The sequence below is a fragment of the Rhamphochromis longiceps genome, linkage group LG14, assembly GCF_057381845.1.
Source record: "Rhamphochromis longiceps isolate RC_006_pf linkage group LG14, R_longiceps_female_GT1.1, whole genome shotgun sequence".
Lineage (NCBI taxonomy): Eukaryota > Metazoa > Chordata > Actinopteri > Cichliformes > Cichlidae > Rhamphochromis > Rhamphochromis longiceps.
Window position 1 is genome coordinate 30,700,113 of NC_140570.1, and position 21,268 is coordinate 30,721,380.

The 21,268-nt window shown below is 36.9% G+C and overlaps 2 protein-coding genes and 1 long non-coding RNA gene across 5 annotated transcripts; 2 read left to right on the forward strand and 1 right to left on the reverse strand.

Annotated features, from left to right (window-relative positions):
- Positions 1-323: 323 nt before the first annotated feature.
- On the reverse strand, positions 324-3,514 carry LOC146654395 (dehydrogenase/reductase SDR family member 11-like). Its single transcript, XM_085429130.1, has 8 exons — positions 3,462-3,514; positions 3,189-3,337; positions 2,495-2,704; positions 2,137-2,231; positions 915-1,044; positions 680-772; positions 529-594; positions 324-405 (listed from the first exon to the last, which is right to left on the reverse strand). Exons 2-8 carry the CDS (start codon positions 3,318-3,320, stop codon positions 376-378), a joined length of 756 nt encoding a protein of 251 aa, XP_085285256.1. The 5' UTR covers positions 3,321-3,337; positions 3,462-3,514; the 3' UTR covers positions 324-375.
- Positions 3,515-6,893: 3,379 nt separating this feature from the next.
- LOC146654396 (uncharacterized) lies at positions 6,894-11,223 on the forward strand. 3 transcript variants are annotated; one of them, XR_014914742.1, is made up of 6 exons: positions 6,894-7,023; positions 7,321-7,399; positions 8,465-8,556; positions 9,277-9,431; positions 10,110-10,167; positions 10,348-11,222. It is a non-coding gene; the product is annotated as an uncharacterized LOC146654396 (long non-coding RNA). The 3 variants fall into 3 exon arrangements; XR_014914743.1 differs by having other exon boundaries at positions 6,955-7,027; positions 10,348-11,223; XR_014914741.1 differs by lacking the exon at positions 6,894-7,023 and having other exon boundaries at positions 7,041-7,399; positions 10,348-11,218.
- A 4,814-nt stretch (positions 11,224-16,037) lies between these two features.
- Positions 16,038-20,794, forward strand: ca4b (carbonic anhydrase 4b). Its single transcript, XM_085429324.1, has 7 exons — positions 16,038-16,071; positions 17,915-18,079; positions 18,391-18,536; positions 18,661-18,753; positions 19,235-19,301; positions 19,538-19,701; positions 20,621-20,794. Exons 1-7 carry the CDS (start codon positions 16,038-16,040, stop codon positions 20,792-20,794), a joined length of 843 nt encoding a protein of 280 aa, XP_085285450.1.
- Positions 20,795-21,268: the final 474 nt, after the last annotated feature.

Genomic DNA, 21,268 nt, shown 5'->3' on the forward strand with positions numbered 1-21,268 from the left:
AATAAAATAAAACTACACTAAGCATTGTTACATTATTATACTGATAAAAATGAACTTTGACACAGAGTCATGTGTACAGAGTTATAATGGATGATGAATTGCAATTCGGTTATAGAGTAACATAAACTGGCTGCTCGCCTAGTTTCTTGGTGTCATCTCAGCATGACACAGCAGAAAAAACCTCATTATCATTAACTTTATTTATTATTATTTGTGGCAGTAGTATTAGTTGCAGCAGTTGGAGTATTTTAAATTGGATTTCTCTTTTAGGAACAGTTGTGGAGAAATGACAGACATGCTTTCTCTTCTCTGATAGCTGAGTTTCACACCACTTTGTTGTGGAGGCTGGATTGTGTGCCTGCACTGTGTTACCAGCTACACAGCTTCAAAGTTAATGTCGCCAACCTGAAAGGAAAGTTATAGAAATATTATCTTATTTTGAGTAATCTGGTGATATTTACAATATTAATGAGCTAAATTCAATAAGTGAACATTTAAAAAGTTGAAAATAAGAGAAAACCTACAAACCTGAACATGAGGCGGGGCGCTGAGCACGTATGTGACAGCACTGGCAATGTCTTTTGGTTCCAAAGGCTGTCAGAGAAGTGAAAAATGCTTAATAACTTTTATCAGAGTAATCATATTAACAATCTATAAACTGTGAGATTAATAATTATACCTTAAATTCACTGTACATAGCAGCTACTTTTTCAGGTTCATTGCTGTGGAGCCGTGATACAAATTCTGTGTCCACTAAACCAGGAGAGAGGCTCTGTAAAAAACAAAAGAAAAACAAAGGTAAAAGAAGTGTGATTGTGTGTCGACTTCGGAAAGTATTGTAAATGTGTCTCATAGCAGCTGAAATTGGTTTTAAGGGCACTTTTTGGGTTTATCAGTGTTCTTTAAAACCTTACCGTGGCTCTGATATGAGTTTTTTCTGCACGCAGCTCCTGCCTCAGGCCCTCAGTCAGCGCGGTTACAGCGAACTTGGTCGCCATGTAGAAATGTAAATTGGGAATGGGATAGACATGATGTCCACCCACACTACAACAGAAGAACATTTCACTAGGTCAGCATTTACCAACATATTTTTTATCTGATTTCAGGATCACATCTGTGTTTTATCCTTGGAGGAGGAGTCCTCTTTACCAAAGAAATGAAACGAGTGAGCGCCACTGGCATCTTAATAAAATGTCACCCTCTTCCTCCTCATCTCAAACTCATCTACTGAACTGAATTCCAGGATTGAATATACAAAAATGTGCACAAATATGCCTATTTATTCCCAATATTGGGAATAAAGGCAAATCTTTTCATTCTCACTATTGAAATCTCCACAGTTTCCATTCACTTTAGGTTAAGAGTCTTGGCATCATCCTAGACAGCTCACTATCCTATAAATCTCACATTAATGATCTCACTTGTTCTGCCTATTTCCATCTACGCAACACGGACCGATTGTATCCTTCTCTTTCCACCCAGTCTGTATCCTTTCTTGATCATAGTATAGTTACATCCCACACTGTCTATTGTAATTCTCTCTTGCATGGTTTCCCCCAAAAATCCCTCCATAAGCTTCAACTGGTTCAAAACTGCGCTGCCCGCATACCAGCACATCATCCATATCCTTCAGGAATGTCACTGGCTCCCTATGAAATTCTGAATGGCATACAAGTTTCATCTGATTACCTTCAAGACCCTTCATAACCTTGTTCCTCCTTACCTTTCTGACCTGTCAAGCACTACCTCTTCTGCCCGCTCACTTCGATCTTCTTCTTCTATCCAGCTTGCCTTCTTTCCCCCTCAGCACCATGGGAAGCAGAGCTTTTAGCTGCTCTGCTCCCAGCCTGTGGAACTTTCTACCTCCAGATATAAGAAACATTGGTTCTCTCCCCCAGTTGAAATCTCAACTTAAAACCTCTCTGTTCAAGTCTGCATGTTTGCTGTGAACTTATTGTTTGTATATTTTATCTTGTTCTTTTGATTGTTCTTTGTTTGCCATTAGTGTTACCAACAGAAGCTCATAATCTCAATCTGAATCTGAGCATGATTATATTCAAAGATATTTGAAAGATGTTTAAATCATCAGACTTCACAGGCATGGCCGTCGTTGATCATCAGTAAATAAAACTGCACCTGTTTATGTTTATGATGTGCCCATCATCCACATTTCTCTCTTTCATTGACTGATAAGCTTCACGTGCACACATGCTCAGTGCAAGAACGTTTACCTGCAAGAAACCATGCAGAAAAATAAAAAGTAAAAATTATTATAATTATTATTATTATTTTAATGGGCTAAATTGTTTTTGGTGTTTTGCTGCTGTAACAGAATAATTCCCCAACTTTTAGAGCTACATAAAAGTGATAATTTTATTTCATTCAATATTCTGCAAAGAAAACATTCCAGTGAATGTATTTCCACATACCGCACACAAAATATTATTGAAGTCTAAGTCAAGATAATTGTTTTCTAAAATATCTGAGCTCTTACGTCCATCATGTTCTTCCATCCACTGCTTTTGCCATTTATCAACGGCTCTGGCTGTGCCAGACCAGCATTGTTGATGCACACGTCCACGCCTTTGTGCTGATTTTTGATCGCTGCAAACATGGACAGAATCTCCTCCTCTTTGGTCAAGTCACACTTGAAAGGAACCAAAACACCAGGATGGCCGGCGCTCTGACACTCTGCTGCCAGTGTCTGAAACCAAAAGGAAATGGCAGATGATAAGCTTTAAGATTAGAAAGGTAAGAATTAAGATTAAAATCAGCGTTTTTATTAATTTCTTATTTTCTAGTGAAAACTGTAGAGACGAGAAAAAAAAATAAAACTGAAATTCAGATGTTTGTCATCAGTTCAGTTGTGTCCAGCCTTCTTTTTCTGCAATGGAGTAAATTGAAATTGAAAGTGTTGTGCCACATCTATCAATGAATCTATTGATCATCTATCAATAATCAAGTTTTACACACAGTCTGTATTGTCGTGCGACAATGACTGACCTGTTGTAAAACAGGTTTAATTACAGTTAAATAAAACGACTTATGTAAGCCTGACACAGCTGGAAGATCTTGTGTAAAATATACTTTGCACTCTCGCAGAAAGTCTGAGTTTTCATTCCAGCCTGACACAATTAAAAATGATTTGCATATCAAAAATTATATGAGTCTTTCACTTCAGAACAAACCTGTATTTTTCCAACATCTCTGGCGCAGCCCATCACTTTCATACCGAGTCGGACCAGCTCTACGGCTATAGCCGCCCCAATGCCGACCGAGGCTCCGGTCACCAGAGCCACTCTGCCCCGCCAGCGCTCCATCACAGCTTGGATTCCTGCTACACGCAAGAAAGAAAAACAAGTATGAAGAGAGGGACGCTGGGTCTCCAGGATAGTCACCCTTGAGCTCAAACTGTCCTTTAAAGTGAGCTATCTCTCTCTCTATATATATATATATATTACAGAAAGATGTTGCAAGTCTTGGTGCAGCCTTCACGCCAATGAATGGAAAGCAGTGATTGATTAAACACTTGTTATTCGTTACACTGCCAAGCTAAATCAAACAAAATCTCTTATCTCAAGCTTGCATATCATACTTGTTTTAGTACTCCCTGCACAGTTCTTTGTACCTTGCACTGCCACGATAACGTCTACAGAGTAAGTTATACCTGTTGCTTCACTTTAATGTCCAATAAATGGATAATAATGTGTTTGTGACCATCATCGGTGTTTCCTCTCTAACACCATAGACTGAGAAAGTGTCACTAAAAGAATCCTGAATCAAAATCTATGCTGCAACCACGAATGTGGTAGAAGTTTAAATTTAAGGGGAAAGAGCTTTGAATATTGTTTAGTTTTTTATTCAAGTTTCTTTTCTTTTTCTTTTTTTTTTGCCTGTCCCGTTTGGCTCTTTTGCCATCAGAATTATTGTCTAAAGGCAAAGAAAGATGCCCAACGGATTTACTTTACCAAATTGACCATCCCAGCCTTGCCATAATGGTCCATTTGATTCACATTTTATTGTTTATTTTATTTTCACTTGCTGAATACGGGACAGACTTGACTGGAGGAAAGAAGGGGAGAAAGAAAGAGGGAAAGAAAAACAGCTGAGAAGAGGGACGGGGGAGAAGGGCAAAAAACAAAAACCAACAGAATGGGCAGAAAAAAAATGCATATATCGATCACCTGGATCACCTGTTGAGAAAGAAAAAAGAAAACAAGCAGAAGAGAACAAGAGTAATAGAATAAACAACATCACAATGATATATGGGAATATGACAGTAAATACTAAATATTAAACATTATTGTGCAGCACATAAGATCAACAGAACACAGTGTGCTTTGAGGTAGGAGCCAAAAAGGGTGTAGTTTGTGGGTGTGATCACCCGTGTGTACACCTGTGAGCATGAACTTTATTCAAGTTTCTAAGGTTTGTTTTGTTTTTATGTAAACAAAAAATAAATAACTACATCCAACAAGACTTGCATTGTAAAGTTGAACACATAAATGCTGTTTTAACATAACACCGTAGTTTTAAACTGGAATAAACCTGGTCATTTATAAACCAGTTGTGAACAGTGAACTTTTTCACAGAGTCATATTTACAAAAATGGATGATAAATTGTAAATAATTGGTTTATTCATTTCTTTGCAGCAAGACAAACTAATTGCCCACCCAGTCTCTCTCTCATGTTAGCATGACACAGCAGAAAAAAACTCCATCATCATGATAGCATTAGCAGTAGTAGAAGTAGTAGCAGTATTTAATCCGACATTTAAATATATTGTCTTTGAGAACGAGATCTCTTTTTGAATACACAAAGACATGTACAGTTTAAGAGTAGACTGATAAACAGACACACATTATTCAAACACACATTATATATGCTCTTAAATTCAGAAAAACTTCACTTTACTTTTTAATATGTTTATGGCAAATCAGTCTCTGTTTAATTTGGTCATCCATGCGCATCTCCTGCTTAAATCAGCACAGAATGAGAGAGAGATGAGGCACTGAAGGAACTCTGAATTGATATCTATTCAACAGCAAAGATGGTGGTAGAAGTTTATCTTTTATTTTGGAGCATAGTCAACCATTGTTTCCTCTTCAATCAGATTTCACTGGTGATTCTATACATGCAGCTCCTATGACCAGTACAATTAACTTTAATTTAGATACTGCTTCAAAATAATTGCCCAAATAAGTAACCAGAAGTGTTGCAAGGATGGATACCAAGTTGTGAGAGTAACTTCTTCATGACCTTTGGCGTCATACATAACTGTAGCAGTTATTTGCTCTACCTGTGGGTTCATCTCATTATACAAAACAGCCCACCAACAGAATTTGCTATGCACACTACATAAACTTGATACTGTGTTCTCCATAAAGACTGCCTAGTAGGTAAATTTTCCACAATAACTCAAATGCTAGTCCCTGAAAACTTCACAGGCTGACAACAGCTCTTCATCTTTGGTCTGTTTGTGTCAGCATAACTGCCCCTTCACCTAGTACATAAAGGGGGAAAGGTTAATAACTAATAAACAATAGGCGTGTTAGTCATTTCATCTGGTATTGCTCCCTGCAGCTGAGTTTGTAACTACACCGCTCTGTGATAAGATCTGGTAAGTTAATCTCATTTGGTGTTAATTAACAACAGGTGCACTAGAGCGGCAATGATAAAACAACCCGTGAATTATGGGGTTTCTGTTCAGGGAAACCTTTTGTGGTCGCAAATTTTGAAGCCATCATGATAATCTTCTCCCACCAACGATGTGGAGATCCAACCCTTTTAGATCCAATTAAAATCAAGACACTCAAAAAGATGCTCTGGAAAAGAGTAGAATTCTTGGAACAGAGTTTAATACACTGAATCATATGAACAGCAGGAAAAATACATACAGACATTTAGCAAGAGAATTACAAAGCAGAAAACAAGCAAAGCAAAACCCCGGGGTGTACAGCCTTAAGCACAGACAGTAGGACAGTAGGTCCTTAAAACATTAGCTGGACAGGTATCTGCTCCTTTGTGCAAGGAGGAACATAAAGAGCATAAATTGATACCGCCAAATGGCCCCAGATTCACCTGAGAGAAAACCAACAGAACACTTCAGGGACAATATATTTCTGTCCATGTGATGCCACCAGGTTGCAACTCAGGCTGTCCAGGAGCTCAGTAATGCAGGGGTCCAGACCTGGGAGTTCCCCCAGGATACCTCCCAGTTACCCAGTTGCTCCATGATTTCCACCCCCCCTTGACAGCTTATGTTATATTTGCTAAGTACTGTAAGCAGTGTCTGAAAGAAATGAAACAGTTTTTCTGATATGTATTCAACCAAAGACAGGGTGGAATTCCTTGGCTATCTAGTTAGTTATAGTAATTCTTCTGGGTGTTTTGTCTATGCAGATATAAAAAAAAAGTATTATACTTACCTTAATTACAATATATTTAAGTAATTTTATTGAAATTGTTGTAATTTTTTCAGATATTTTGCTTTTACCTTAAATATATTCTTTGTTTTTATTCTTATATAAATATTTGTGTACTGGATATTCTCCACAGGACATTTTTATTTAAATGTCCTATTACAAACAGCACATTAAAATCCTTTACCACAACAAGAGCACTGCAATGAAAGAAATTTCCCTGAAAATCCTTTTATTTTATTCCTTAGTGAAAATTATCAGTAAAATGTTATACAGTGTTTTCATGAGTACATAAAGTCAGTAAAAATTACATTAAGGTACATTAAGGTGACATGCTGCAACTTCTCACTGAGATGAAAAAAACACAGATATGGTAAATGTTTCACAGACTGTTTTGAAAGGAGGCTACAAATGAAAGATGCAACAGTTTCTCCTCAGGGATGAGAACATACAACACGTTCTCACTCCCAACTCGTCAAACGTGTGACGCATGGTCAGGCTCCCTCTGCTGCACTTATGGACGCGCAGGGTACCCCTCTCGCGTTGGGAATTGACGTGAAGGGTCCTCCGATTGAAGAGATTGCTGCGGAAGTGCCTGCTGTCGGTATATTTAGACATTTTCCAAATCACATTGTAGTGACGTATACAGAACACAATAAATTATATAATGTAAACAACTACCTGAAAAACAGGTAGAACGATGCTTTTGTATCGTTTATTGCATTTACGGAGGGAGTGATGTATGCTGGGTAATGGCACAGCTAGCTACTGGGTGACTTTATTCACCCGCTTCGGCTGTTATCAGTCCATACAATGGGCGTTATTAGCACAAATCAGTCCCATAGATATGGGCCATCTCCTGCTAGATTGTTCAGAAGGTTGTTCTCATCCATCCAGATGGAGGATCACTAACAGGAGCGTGGAAGACTCCAGAATCCACTCTGGCTGGAATCCGGTGGATATGCAGTGTTTACAGGTAAGACCATTTAAACGGACAGCATTTATAGAATGACTATTAAAAGTCAGCGAGTGTCAGTAATGTTAATGTGGTTATGTTAGTAATACACAGAGTGCTAATATAACAGCTTTACGATGCATTTGTAGATATTATTACGTGTTTTACCGTCTTTATGGTGCTAGCTTAAAGTTACGGTGTAAACGTTAGCTTAGTAAAGCTGTTACTGGTTAAACGATGTTAGCACAGAAATATTAGCTTCTGTCATGACTGATGAAGTTACTAGTTAATAAAGTTTCCAGTAAAGTGTTTAATCGCAGCCACAGATTGACAGCAAATATCTCGATTAGCTTCAGTGCATCTATAATAAATATGTGCAAGTTTCAGTGCTTCGTTTAAACTGTATGATACTTATACTGACCCAGGGTCAGTGTAAAATACAATCCTAGCTGTGTGAACAAAGCCTGGCTCCTTTAATCCTGCATGACAAACCTCAGGATGCAGGCTATTATTACTCTTTACTGCTGGCACACCTGTCACACCTGAGAGTGAGCTAGAAACTTACAGTGACGTGGACATCATGCAAAGACTGCCAGACTCTGTAATACTGCAAATGATCAGTGACTCAGGTTATCACTAAACTTTAAACGGTACCTCTGTGTCTCTGTGCTGAACATCTAGGATTGGGTCAGGCTGCATTGACTGTGGGACTTTAATGTGTTAAAAGCAGGTTGAAGACGGCTCAGAAACATTTGAAGATTAAAATTTAGCATTATGGCTGCTGGTGGTTTGTAAAGCCTCTACTCAGCTGTATTTTTGTTACTAATTTATGTTTGTTGTTGTTTAAAACAGATTTCAGAAGAGCAAATATGCTTAATAGTTTAACTAGATTTCATTTGTCAGTGTGGGACTGCTGAGTCACCTGAAGAACTCATTTCATTCATTCTCCACATGATGTTCATTTACAGAAATGTTTCACAGGAGCTGATTTCTCCCAAAGGTTGAACTAGTGTGTTTCCATAGATTACCTCTGTATGAATGTACTTCTTAAATGAAGGCAAGTGTTTGTCCTTTTTTGTTCCTCAGGTACAGTACGTGATATCAAGGGCAGGCGGTCAACACTGCGGGTAGACAAGAAGCAGACGTACTTCCAAGAGGGAGCTGCAGTGAGGTCAGAGGTCAGAATCTGAAACAGCTCAGGTTTATGTTTTAGAGGTTATAAAAAATCAAAATGTATTTATAAAGAAACCTTTAAATAATAGTCATAATTATGATTATTATAAGAAATATCAAACATTTAAGTGGATTTTCTGTTACACATATTGTGTTAGCCCTGCAATAAACTGGCAGCCTGTCTTTGTCCTGTATCAGCTGGGATAGGCTTCATCCTCCCGCGACCCTGAATTGGATACATTGTATTCCAATTATGTAATCTGATCATTTACAAACTCAAGGTATCTAATCAAAATGTAAGTAATAATTATAAAATGGGAAAGCAGAAATAAGTGTGACATAAATGTAAATGTGTGAGCTGACATAGAGGACAGCTACATGCAGTCTGAAAAACCTTTGTTGTCAAGTTTGCAGGTATATCAGCACGAGACATTCTTACATAGAAGAGACATTAAAGTCTCCAACTCAGTGAAGTATTATTGGTCCCGTCTGTTTGGATAAATATAGTAAGTTGATGTTTGTCCATTTATTGACACATTTCCTTAAGTGCTTATCCAGGATCACAGTGGAGCTGCAGCTGGATATGTTCACTAAATAAACCTTCCAAAAGTTAACAATAAACCTGCATCCATGTACGTTGTTGTCCACAGGATGAGAAAATCAAACTGGAAGACTGTGGAACATGTTAATAAATGTTTGTGTGTTTATGCCTGTGTCTTTCACAGGAGGCGCTGGAAGGTTTCCCTAATAGTTCCTGGTGAATCAAAGCAGAACCATAAAGGTTGCTGGACTGCATGATGGCCTTACCCCTGAGCAGTCATCCTGTTAAAGGAGGAACCACTTAGCTGTTTTCAAAGTAGCTGAGCAGATTTCATCTCAAGTAAGCGATTAACTGTTTGTTCATCTGTTCTGCCACTTAAAGAGCATTTAAGGACATCTTTTAAGTGTCCAGTTGAATTAATTCTACTGGCTCTCATGGTCATTTGTTATTATAGCCATATTTTTCATGTTCATCCAGCTATTTAGTAAATTCTATCTATTTAGTAATATCCGTCAGCTATAAAATGTAATATAAATATAAAAATATCTAAATATCTCCTGTCCTTTATGTTTTAATGATGTAAGTCTGTTATCGTGTTTCAAGTCAAGTCAAGTCAACTTTAATTGTCAATTCTGCCACATGTACAGGACATACAGAGAATAGAAATTGCGTTACTCTCAAACCCTAGTGATTAGAAAAATGCAAATAAAATAATTAAAAAGTAAAAATTTAAATAAATACAATACAATTTTACGTATAACAAAAAAAAAGCTATGCAATATACAATATACAATATTCAAGTAAGGAGGCATAGTGGTGCAAAATAGGCAAATAGTGCAAATGGAGATTTACATTAGCATTCCTCACATATCAATGAGATGCTGTACAGTACAATCCTACTGACACAGCAGAGGGATAACGACGGCTATTCAACATCGTTACACGACACATTCGAGCTGCATGATGCAGACAAAGTGACTAAATCATCTTTTTTGTGGTTTATTGTCTTCAAACCAGCAGACAAAGCTGATGGCAGAAGATGTCAGAGAAGAACTTCAGGCCGTGGACTGAAAAGGTATTTTTTTCTTGTTATCAAAGACATTTGGAGTGACGGCTTCTACAACTGGTTGTGCTGAAGTAAAACAAAGGGTCTGTCTGCTCGACAGCCCCAATATGATGTTTGCCTGACAGAGCTTCATATTAAAAATTCCTTTTCATTAGAGTTTTACATTAAATAATCTCTGTTGAAATCCAGTTTGTTAGTTCAGAACAAACCTGGAGTTTTCTGACGTCCCTGGCGCAGCCCACCACTTTCATGCCGAGCCGGACCAGCTCTACCGCTACAGCCGCACCGATCCCGACTGAGGCTCCAGTCACCAGAGCTACTCTGCCCCGCCAGCGCTCCATCACAGACACCGGTAACCTGCTACACGGACGAAAGCACCAAAAGTATGAAGAGAGTGATGAGGAGTCTCAGTGACAGTGAGCGCCAACTGTCTTGTGCCTGTTAACCATCCATCTATAGATATATATATTGGAACGTCTTAAGTCCCGGTGCAGACTTCACGGGACGCCAACGAATGGAACGCATTGACTGATTAACCACTTCATTTCAGCTGAATCACTGGCTACAAAGCAAGTTCTTTATCAAACAAAAGTTATTATCTCAAACTAAAATATCATAGTTGTGTCAGCACACTCTCCTTCTATGCACCATACACCGTGACTGCGACAATAAAGACTAAAGTGAGTGAATTTGCAGAAATGGAAAACTTGTGAAGGTCATAAGCATTTCACATTACACAACTCAACAACAAAGAAGGAAAGAAGGCATTATTTGGTATTACTTTATACCAGAATTGTGACTCCAATAAATCCAAACTTCTGAGGAAGTTGAATTTTGGACCATGAAGGTTGTTTGTTGTTTCTTGTAGTTTTTATTTTTGACGGGGGACGAGCTTCCATAAATAACCCATATAAAATAAAAAACACTACACCAAAAATTGTTACATTTTACATAGAGTCAGGTTTACAGTGTTATAATGGAAGATGAATTGTAACTAACCGGTTTTATTAATGTATTTACAGTAGGATAAACTGGCTGCCCGCCCAGTTTCTTGGTCTCATGTCAGCATGACACAGCAGAATAAACCTCCTTATCATTATTATTATTATTTGTGGCAGTAGTAGTTGGTTTATTTTAAATATGATTTCTGTTTGAGGAAGACTTGTGGAGAAAAGACATGTCGAGTTTGTCTGTAGATTGGTAGACCGACACACATCATGACGGCTAAGCTCTTTCTCTTCTCAGATGCCTCTCTGCATATTCAGATTTGTGATTTTCTCTTATTTCATGTTTTTTACTGTGACTTATTGAACTTTCATTTTAATTGCATTTTAAACAAGCAGTTCACTCATAATAAGATAACACTGGTATAAACATGGCAATACTGATGTATGGAAATTAAACCATGGCTGGTTGTTAATGAAGAGCACAAATGTCCCAAGAAAACAGACCACTGAAGTTCATCATCATTTTGCATTTCAAAGCTCTGCTTTTACTTCCATTACAATGTTAACCACTAGAGATCGTAGTACAGTCGTGGACAGAATTTCCTGCTCTTTGGTCAAGTCACACTTGAAAGGGCTGGCCAGCACTCTGCTGCCAGTTTTTGAAACCAAACCAGCTCTGCTTTAACTTCCATTATAATGTTAACCACTAGAGGTCGTAGTACAGTCGTGTAAAAAAGACAAAGGCAAAATATGAAACAAAAATATCTAACCAGCTACACAATGTAAATTTACTTTTCACACACCTACTACAGTTTGCAACTTAAAACTCCAACTCCAAAATGTAACTGTAGCTCTTGCTAATAGTTTGCACGAAAAAGCTATGAAAATGATTTCTGATGGAGGATATTCCATATATCCTTTATCTGCCGAAATATCACTGTCTGCTGCATATCACACAAATCAAGAGAGTACTTTTTAGGTTTGACTGAAAGGTTTTCATACCAGTAGCCTCTTCTCAGTGATGTGAAAATGCACACTGTGTGTGTCTAACCAATAAGGTTTTAACCAGTTAACATTGATTTAACTGTAAAAAAAACAAAAACAAAAAAAAAACAACAACAACAAAACAAACCTTTTACTGGTTTAAAACTATCCAACAAGTAAGATTTAATATAATAAGTAGGAAGTTGTCATTAATTAAAGTGTTTTCCTGAGTAATCCTGGTTGGTCAACAGCACTTCTGAGCAGATAGCAGGTGAGGCTTTGAGAAGAAGAGTTAACAGCTGGATGAGTTTCTTTCTTTTCAGTCTGCTGTGAATTGACTACAATTTGGCAGAGTTGAGTAGTGAGGCAAATCAATCACACCACTTTAATGTAAAGCTATTATGGGTTCCTGCACTGTAGTTGCCAGGGTAACAAACTCTGCTTCACCTGCAACACACCTTCAAACAGAATGTCTCCAACCTGAAAGAAAAATTTGATGAATTCATTATGAGTAAACATAACAGACATAAAATTTGTCACAATAAAAAAGGTTAACAGTAAGAGAAAATGACCAACCTGAACATGAAGGGGGCACTGAGCACGTATATGACAGCACTGGCAATATCTATTGCTTTCATAGGCTGTCTGAGAAGTAAAAAGTATTTGTATAAAATACAAATATTTTGTATGTGTATAATCATCTTAACAGTACCTTACATGTAGGAATAATACTTTTACCTTATGCTCCTTTATCAGGATATTCCCTGTAGAGCTGTGTTCAAATTCTGTCTCTACAAAGTCTGCATGCAGCTCCTGCCCCAGGCCCTCAGTCAGAGCAGTTACAGCGTACTTGGTGGCATTGTAGAAAATCATATCAGCAGCAGAAAAAAACTTTATGACCACTTAAGCTGCCACAGAAGAAGATCAGCATTTATCAGCATATTCTGATCAGATCTCAGAACTTAATACGAAAGCCTAATTGACTGAAATTGATTATTTAATATTGCAGTCATATAGTATCTGGCTGAATGATTCAAGAAAATCTGTATCAGGTCTAAAGTCTCAAAAATGTGTATATAATTTATCATCAATTATTTAAGTCTTAAACATGAAGTATGGAACATGAATATTTGGTGCACTGTAATGTCAATTCTCCACAGCCTGTAACGCCACAAAAAACAGGCAGCCACATGGACATCTACAAGGACCCTCACGCTGTCTGACGAAATTCACGTGACTGTGACTGCAGCGGACCTTAGTGGACTCCCGGATGCAAGAAAGTATAATCCCTGCTTAACCCGATTCAACCTTCCAGTTAAGAGGCATGGCCTCAGTCTTTGAAATGTCTTTGTACAGTGTTTGCAAAAGTTATCTTCATAATCGTTATCTAAATCGTGATGAAGATTCTATAAAAAGATATTTACCTGATGATTATATCTACAGGCTTCACAACCATGTCTGTTACTGTCCCTCGGTAATTAAAACTGCACCTGTTTATGTTTATGATGTGCCCATCGTCCACATTTCTTACTTTCATTGACTGATACGCTTCACGTTCACAGAAACTCAATGTAAGAATGCTCACCTGCAAGAGTAGAAAAAAAGAAAACACTGTCTGTAATCAACACCCTCTCTACACTGGCACATGTACTTGTAGCTTCATGGGTCCATGGGAACAATGAAGAGGAAACCATTTTTAGCCATTTTTGTGTAACAGTTTATCTTTCTCATCTATTGTGTTTGTGATGTCTTATTTATTTTAATGAGCTAGGTTGTTGTTCATGTTTTGGCTGTTTTAACACATTCATTTGCAAACCTTCTGAAATATCAACAACTAAGGATCACTAAACTAAAGTGATCATCTGTTTTCAACGCAATGTTCTGCTGGGAAGAAATCCCAGAAACTCCTCCTCGTTGGTCAAGTCACACTTGTTTTGGTGCCATTAGACCATTTAGACCAATTTCTAAATAACCTTTTATAGCAGAAATTTTATTTAAAAAATACCACAATTGCTCCATGCACTAAACAGTAATATTATCTTTGAGAGGTTCCAGTCAGGGCTGCATTAGTCTCAAATGCAATTCACATTTGACACATAAAGTAAAAACTTTTTGTGAGCTCTATAAAGACTTGCCTTCCAGAGGGAACCAGTGTGAAAAGGTGGTGGTTAGGATGAGAAGAGTACTTGATGATGTTTGTGGCCCAAACTGCTGCAGCTTAAATGCAGTATTTGACAAATTTGAGTGAAACTCTTATTTTTCAAATAGGAGGTTCTGTTTCTCTAAAGAACTTCTAACTCAATCATCAGTTTATTTTTCTTTATGCTTTCTCCCTATTGAGTATATAACTCAGAGACACAGTGTATCTATTCATTATTTTTGTTGATGGCACTCAGATATAGCTACCTACCAGTTGGTATTTCATCTGACACTGAATATACACAGTTGTCTTAATGAGTCTCTTTGGGAAGTTCAGCACTGGATGTCAAATATGGTTCTCTGGCTCATCTCTACAAATTCTTGTCAATAGACCCCAGCTCCTGGATATGCATATTCTGCCCTCTGCTGGTTAAACCTGTTTCTATCCTACAAAAGGGATCTGTTTGAATATTTAAAGACAGTCAGGGTAATTTCAATGCTTTTATCTCATCACGCCTCCATTAGTGTCACAACGTTTTTACTTGCCTTAACAAAAAAAAATAATCCAAATCATTGCATTCCAATTTTACATGACTTTTAATTTAGGCATGATCCCTGTTTTTACAACAGTATACTGGCCTTCATTAAAATCAGTGTGAAGCATACCAACCACAATGATCTGCTTTTCTAATAAATTACTTTAAAATGAAAACTCTGGAGTTCAAAAAACAAGTTTTACAAATTAAATACACTTAGTGTAACTTTGATAAGAGTCGTAAAAAAAAGTTAATGTCCAGCTATCAAATTTCTGTATGGGACTAAAGTCAGAAAAACTATTAAATATTAGCTTTTACATGTAGTATAGGTCTGTTTTATAATAGATATTTTGTTGTTACTGAGTGGTTAAACCAGTATATTTACAATAATAACCTGCCTATATGATGTTAGCCAACAGCAAGTTTAACATCAAAATTTATTTTTTCATAGAGTCAGGTAATGTTAACATACTCTTTGCAGAAACTATTTTTTTCCACTTCTGAGCAAACCTGGATTTTTCATATGTCCCTTGCCCAGCCCTCCACTTTCATACCCAGCCAGCTTGGCCAACTTCATGGCTTCAGCTGCTTTTATATTTTTGAGCTTTTTTAAGACCTTCCTTTACCACCATGTACACATTAGAAATTTTTATCCACCATTTCCTCTTTCGGTCATATGGAGTGAAACTAGCGAGTGGTCCAGAAACACTCATTTCCTTTTGTGTTACACCAGCTGCTAGTATCACCTCCTTTATAGCCTGGCTGTGTTCAACAGTGTGTTTTTGCCTCACGTGGTGAAAAAGGTTTGTTTTTTCCTCCTTTACCTCCTTTTCCTTCTACTCTTTTATATCACCTAAAATACACGAGTGACCATTTCTGTCTTATGCCTTTCCACTCTTCTCTGTTTGTGATCATATTTGGCCAACAGAGATTTTCATTCTCAAACTTTAATTGCTCAGCCAGTGAAAGCCATATGTTATGGTCCTAGCAGGACACAGCTGCTGTTTGTTGGCCTTGTTTACCACCTGGGCCCAGTCAGCAATCACCTCTCTGAGGTCATATAAGCTGGGCATGAACTGGATGAGGGGAGGCAGATTTCTCTGGTGTTTCCTGTTTGTGTTTTAGGTGTCAAAAGCGGCCCTATTGTGTGATTGTCCTGCCTGTGGCGTGGAGTTGTAGGAGCAGTGGGGAGAGTAGCTGCTTCATGTGAGTAGTGTGGGCCTGTGGCCCTCAACAGCAGCAGCAGTGGAACTTGCTGCTGCTAGTGACAGGGATGGCTTGTGGGCCCCTGGAAGTACCTCCTCGTGGTGTGGACTTGTGTTCTTTGTTGTTGCAACCTTTTTCTTTTTCTAGTGTTACTGGAAAAACGGCATTGCTGGCTCTTTATGTTAAGATTAAAAACTATTTTATTTACTAAACACCTCTGTCTGTTTTCCTTTCATTCCATTCTGGACCCATTTGTTACCAGTCCCCACACACACCCCTAGACCTTCATCGTGGGGACATAACACCATATAAATTGTTTGTTTGTTTTTTTTGTTTTTTCCCCAAACATTTGTAATTTGTTATATTTATACTCTGAGACAGAGCACATTACAGTCACTAAAACATTAGCACCATAGAAATCACATCATTTCTGCAGATCAGCTACAAATTCATTCCTATAATATAAAGCATGGAATCCAAACTATGATTGAGTGATATTGAGGAACTCAAAAAAACATTAAACCATCATCATCAGCAATTTGTATACAAGGTAGATTTGGTACATGGACTCCTGCTGCCAAATTATGAACCTACCATCTGCAGACTTATCTTTTACTTTCTTTCTGGTTTGCCCACTTTAGCTTGATATTGCTGTTCTTGGTGAGCAGGAACCCAATGATTTCTTCTGCTCTGGCCCATCATTGATTTGTTGGTGGATTTGTCCGTTCTCAGCACAGCAGAGCTCTAAAGAGTGATTCAACATGGTACATGAAATAGAGTTTTTTAATTGGCTAATTATTGCAAAACCTGGAATGAACTCAAATGAACTAAATTTTGTGTGCAAACTGCTGAATGAACAATGAACTTCTCATCCAGTCTCTCACTGTCTCATGTGACCCTGACATAGTAGAAAAGAGTGATAAAAACAATCCTAACTCATAAATAGTATCACAAATCTAATCCCAAAAAATGACACTTCTCGTGGTTAATAAATCTACTTTGCAGTTTTTCTTAAAGGTAACGACACCCGCAAACATGTCACTTGCATTTTTTCACATCACCACTAGAGGTCCCTTAACTTCAAAAATGTAACTGTAGCTTGCAGTTTGGACAAATCACCTGTGGGCTCATTTCTGGAGGAAGACACCTTCAGCGTTAGGGTCCATTCATTATCTCAAGAATATGAACGCCGAGATATCTCTTGCTGTGTGTCACTGTCCTCACAAATTAGGTGTCATAAATCTAAAGCGTGCATTATAAAACGGGGGGTGATAGGTGGGGCTCCCAGTTGAATGATAGTCTGGTTGAACTTTGATTCAGGCATCATCTTTGAAAACAGTCAGTGCTGGAAGAATCTACACTATAAGTGGATTCACAATGCTTCTCAGATCTGTTTTATTTCTCTTCACATTTTTTGTGAGTCTCGTCTCAGGGGCAGGTGTGAGTTTTATATTTCTTTGTTTTTTTAATTTGTGTATAAGTTGCATGACATTGGATACTGCACGCAAAAAATGATAGATTTTATTTGCCTTCAGTAAACAATGTTGACTACAATACAACTGAAATACATAAAATCAAAAGTGTATTTATTGAAATAATTAATCATTAATATAAATGTGCTTGTGACCAATAGGGTCAATTTAATTCAACCAGATATCTAAAATTGTATTAAAAGTTTAGATAGATTAGATAAAGTCACATGCGATTGTGATTGCAAATGCTCAAAAATTAATACCTCATAACCTACAGATGAATAATTCTTTTCTCTTTTTAAATATTCCAAACCTGATCTTTTAGATTTTTGCTACTATTCCCAACTTCAATGCAACCACACCTGCACAGGTAAACTTAAAAAAAAAATAAAAATAAAAATAAAACAAGCCAAATGAATGGTTAAACAAAGGAGGCATGTTAGTGGAGCTGTTTCTATTCTTCTCCTCACAGGTCCAGAGCTGTGGGGACTGGTTTCACAAACCTGCAATGGCAGATCTCAGTCTCCAGTTAATATTGTCACAAGGAAAGTGCTACCAGATGAACGCCTGACTCCTTTTCACTTCACCGGTTATAAAGAGACTTTTTATGGGAGCCTCATAAACAATGGCCACAGTGGTATGTCTTAATTATAATTGCAAGTTTATTTGAGGAAGACAGTTTGACACTATGATGTCAATTCTGGCTGTAAAAATGCAATTACCCCATCTGTAGATAACATGGATAAAAGTATAGGGAGGAGGAGGTGGTAAAATGGACAATAATAGCAACCAAGCGTCTCATGTAACAAAAATACCTTTTAAAATATGTCATGTGCAAAAGCATGTGTCATGTGTGTCATGTGTGATCATTTGTAACTGAAATAATGGGAGCATCCATGGAAGATTGTCTAATGGTTTTTATTTTTATTTTTTAATTCTGAATTTCAGTTCAGCTAAATTTGCCTTCCAGTATACAAATCAAAGGAGGAAATCTGGTTGATGAATACAAGGCAATTCAGTTTCACCTGCACTGGGGCAAAGATGGAGGACTTGGTTCTGAGCACACAATTGATGGAGAAAAGTTTCCAATGGAGGTACAGTATGTCATAAATCAGTAGAAATATTTTGTGATTGACACTATATGTATTTAAGTAATTTTATGTATTGGATTCAAATAGATCCTAATTATTCTAATGCAGTGCTTTCTTTTATCTGTAGATGCATATCGTCCATATAAAAGAAGAATATGACTCGTTAGCTGAGGCTTCAAAAGACAGTACGGGTGTGGCTGTTTTGGGATTTTTCTTTCAGGTACTTGGTAAACATCATTTCAAAAAAATGTCCAGCATCCAGCCCAAACCAGTAGTTTAGTTAGTAGCCACAAAAAAAAAACAACATTTGCAAAAGGCACATTTTAAAACAGCATACAGGTATAATGTTCCCATAATAAGGAAAAATAGACTAACCATTAAAAAAATGGCAGATTATAAACAACAAAAAGAATAACAGCAAGAGTTAAAGCTTTTCTAATTATACTGCTCCCAAATGCAAATAATCTGCTGTATTTGATTATTTATTACATAAATGTGGACCCATCAGAAAACATTCCAGAGGACTGCCTTTGCCGTCAGACTGAACAACCCTCCAGCTGCTGAATGATCACATGTCCTGTATAATTTGAGCTTTAGTGTGTCTTTAAATCAAATTAGCTCCTGTATGTTGTACTAACTTTGTTTTCTTAATTATAAACTGCTTTTGGTATGACGGTTAACATTTTATTCTTTCGTTTTAGGAGTCTGAGTCTGCAAATGAGAAGTATGATCATCTTATCAGTGCACTGAAATACATATCTCAACCTAGTAAGTTATATCTTCTGAAAAATGATAATAATCTTCTTTTCACCCTCCATATAGAGTCCTAAATATGTAGCTGATTACACTAGGCTAAAGGGCATCTATTATTAGATAACACAATGTTATATAACATCCACAACAACACAATAAAACCTTTTTGAAGATTTTTTGAGGATTAGTGATGATTGAAGTCTTTTCTGACTTTCTGACTTTATGTTCTTGTTAACATTTCATCAAACCAGAAACGAATGTAACGCTGGTGGGTGTCTCCCTGGACATGTTCATTCCTTCTGAAATTAACAGGACCAAGTACTTTCGCTACAAGGGCTCCCTCACCACACCTGACTGTGCTGAAGCTGTGGTCTGGACCCTGTTTGAAAGCACTATTCCTCTCAGCAGGAATCAGGTATCATTCCCTACATCGTACTGAATCTATAAAGAAGAGGATTGTAATGAGTTTATCCTTGAAATTTAATTTAGTGTAACACTAAGGCAACTTTTAATAACTTTTTCTTGGAAACTTTTTATAACCCCCAAATGATAATTGTAAATAGTTTCTGAATAAATTTATTTAAACTGGCTACATTTGACACTAATAAAGGTATAACCAGAATCACAGACAAATATTAGACCAATATTAAACGTTATGGCAACCCAAGGTGTTTGCTACAATAACTATAGCCACTAGATGGTAGTAGTTGGTCAATGGAAACTTAATGTTAAAAATAACAAGAATAATTTCACACATACCTTATGGGTAAAAAAAAAAAAAGCAGTGTATTTAAGTGCTAATGAGGCATATACTTTACCCAAGAAAGCATAGGGACATGAAATGAGATCAGAGAAAAAGAATACAGGGCTTATATGTAATACGTAACACAAGCCTATGCTAATGTGGCTCTTTGAGTTGTTTGCTAACAAATTACAGTTGTTTCCACTGCTCCCAAATTACCCAAAAATGTATTTCAAAATGGATAAACCTTGAAATTATGCTGTCTATATGAAAAATGTGTTAATTTTAAATTATATTACTGAAACATTATTGAAATATTACACATTCAACAACCCATTTAATGTAAAACAAGTGCACTTCTTTGTTTATTTCTGTACTGGTCTCAAACAGTTATATGAAAAAACTGCAGTTATAGTAGAACAAGTATAGTAAAGCAGCAAGTTAACTTTAGTGAGACACACTCTGTTGCCTAGTTATCATTGATAATAGCTGTATTTATTAGCAAAGCGTTCTATCATAGTATGCCCCTTGCATACTATTTTTAATAAAAGTACATGTTTAACTGCCTGTTTAATTATTTTTTTTGTTACAGCTCACTGCTTTCAGCCAACTTCTGTTTTATGATGGACAGAAAATGGTCAACAACTACAGACCAGTACAGCCTTTGAATGGAAGAGAGGTGTATTACTCCAGTGGCCAACTTGCTTTGGTCAGCTGTGTGTTGTTCACCAAGTCAGTGCTGCTATCCAGTGCAAGCTTTATTTAATTTAATCAATTTTTATGCACAAATACCCTTGTTTGTGACATCTGTTGATTTTCAAATAGAAGAAGAAAAAAATAATGTAGTGTATATTTAAAAGTAAAGGATGTAAATTCAATAGATGCTTCAAAACAACATGTATCAAACACTACATGCTTATTTGAATCGGAATATGTAAGATATGTAAGATTTTATCTACAACAAAATATGTTATTGACAAATAAGTAAATTAGTTACTTTTGGTTTTAAATGTTTCACAATGATGATCTCACTACAATTTACACACATTTTTGGGGGACATAGACTAAATGTTTAAGGATAGTTAGATTGCTTTCTTTGCACTGAATGGGACAACATATGACTTCATTGTGCTTTCAGCAGAATAGCAATAAAGAATTCTGATTCTGATTCACATGTATTCACTTGTGCTGATATAATATTTCTGATAAATATCATGATGCATTCTATTACATGCTTTCC

Coding starts and splice junctions, on each gene's coding strand:
- LOC146654395 (XM_085429130.1), bottom strand. CDS start 3,320: ATGGAGCGCTGGCGGGGCAGAGTGGCTCTGGTGACCGGAGCCTCGGTC. Junction 2,705..3,188: donor GAGATGTTGGAAAAATACAG/GTTTGTTCTGAA, acceptor TTTTGGTTTCAG/ACACTGGCAGCAGAGTGTCA. Junction 2,232..2,494: donor GATGGAAGAACATGATGGAC/GTAAGAGCTCAG, acceptor GGTTTCTTGCAG/GTAAACGTTCTTGCACTGAG.
- ca4b (XM_085429324.1), top strand. CDS start 16,038: ATGGCTTGTGGGCCCCTGGAAGTACCTCCTCGTG. Junction 18,537..18,660: donor GAGAAAAGTTTCCAATGGAG/GTACAGTATGTC, acceptor TTTTATCTGTAG/ATGCATATCGTCCATATAAA. Junction 19,302..19,537: donor GAAATACATATCTCAACCTA/GTAAGTTATATC, acceptor TCATCAAACCAG/AAACGAATGTAACGCTGGTG.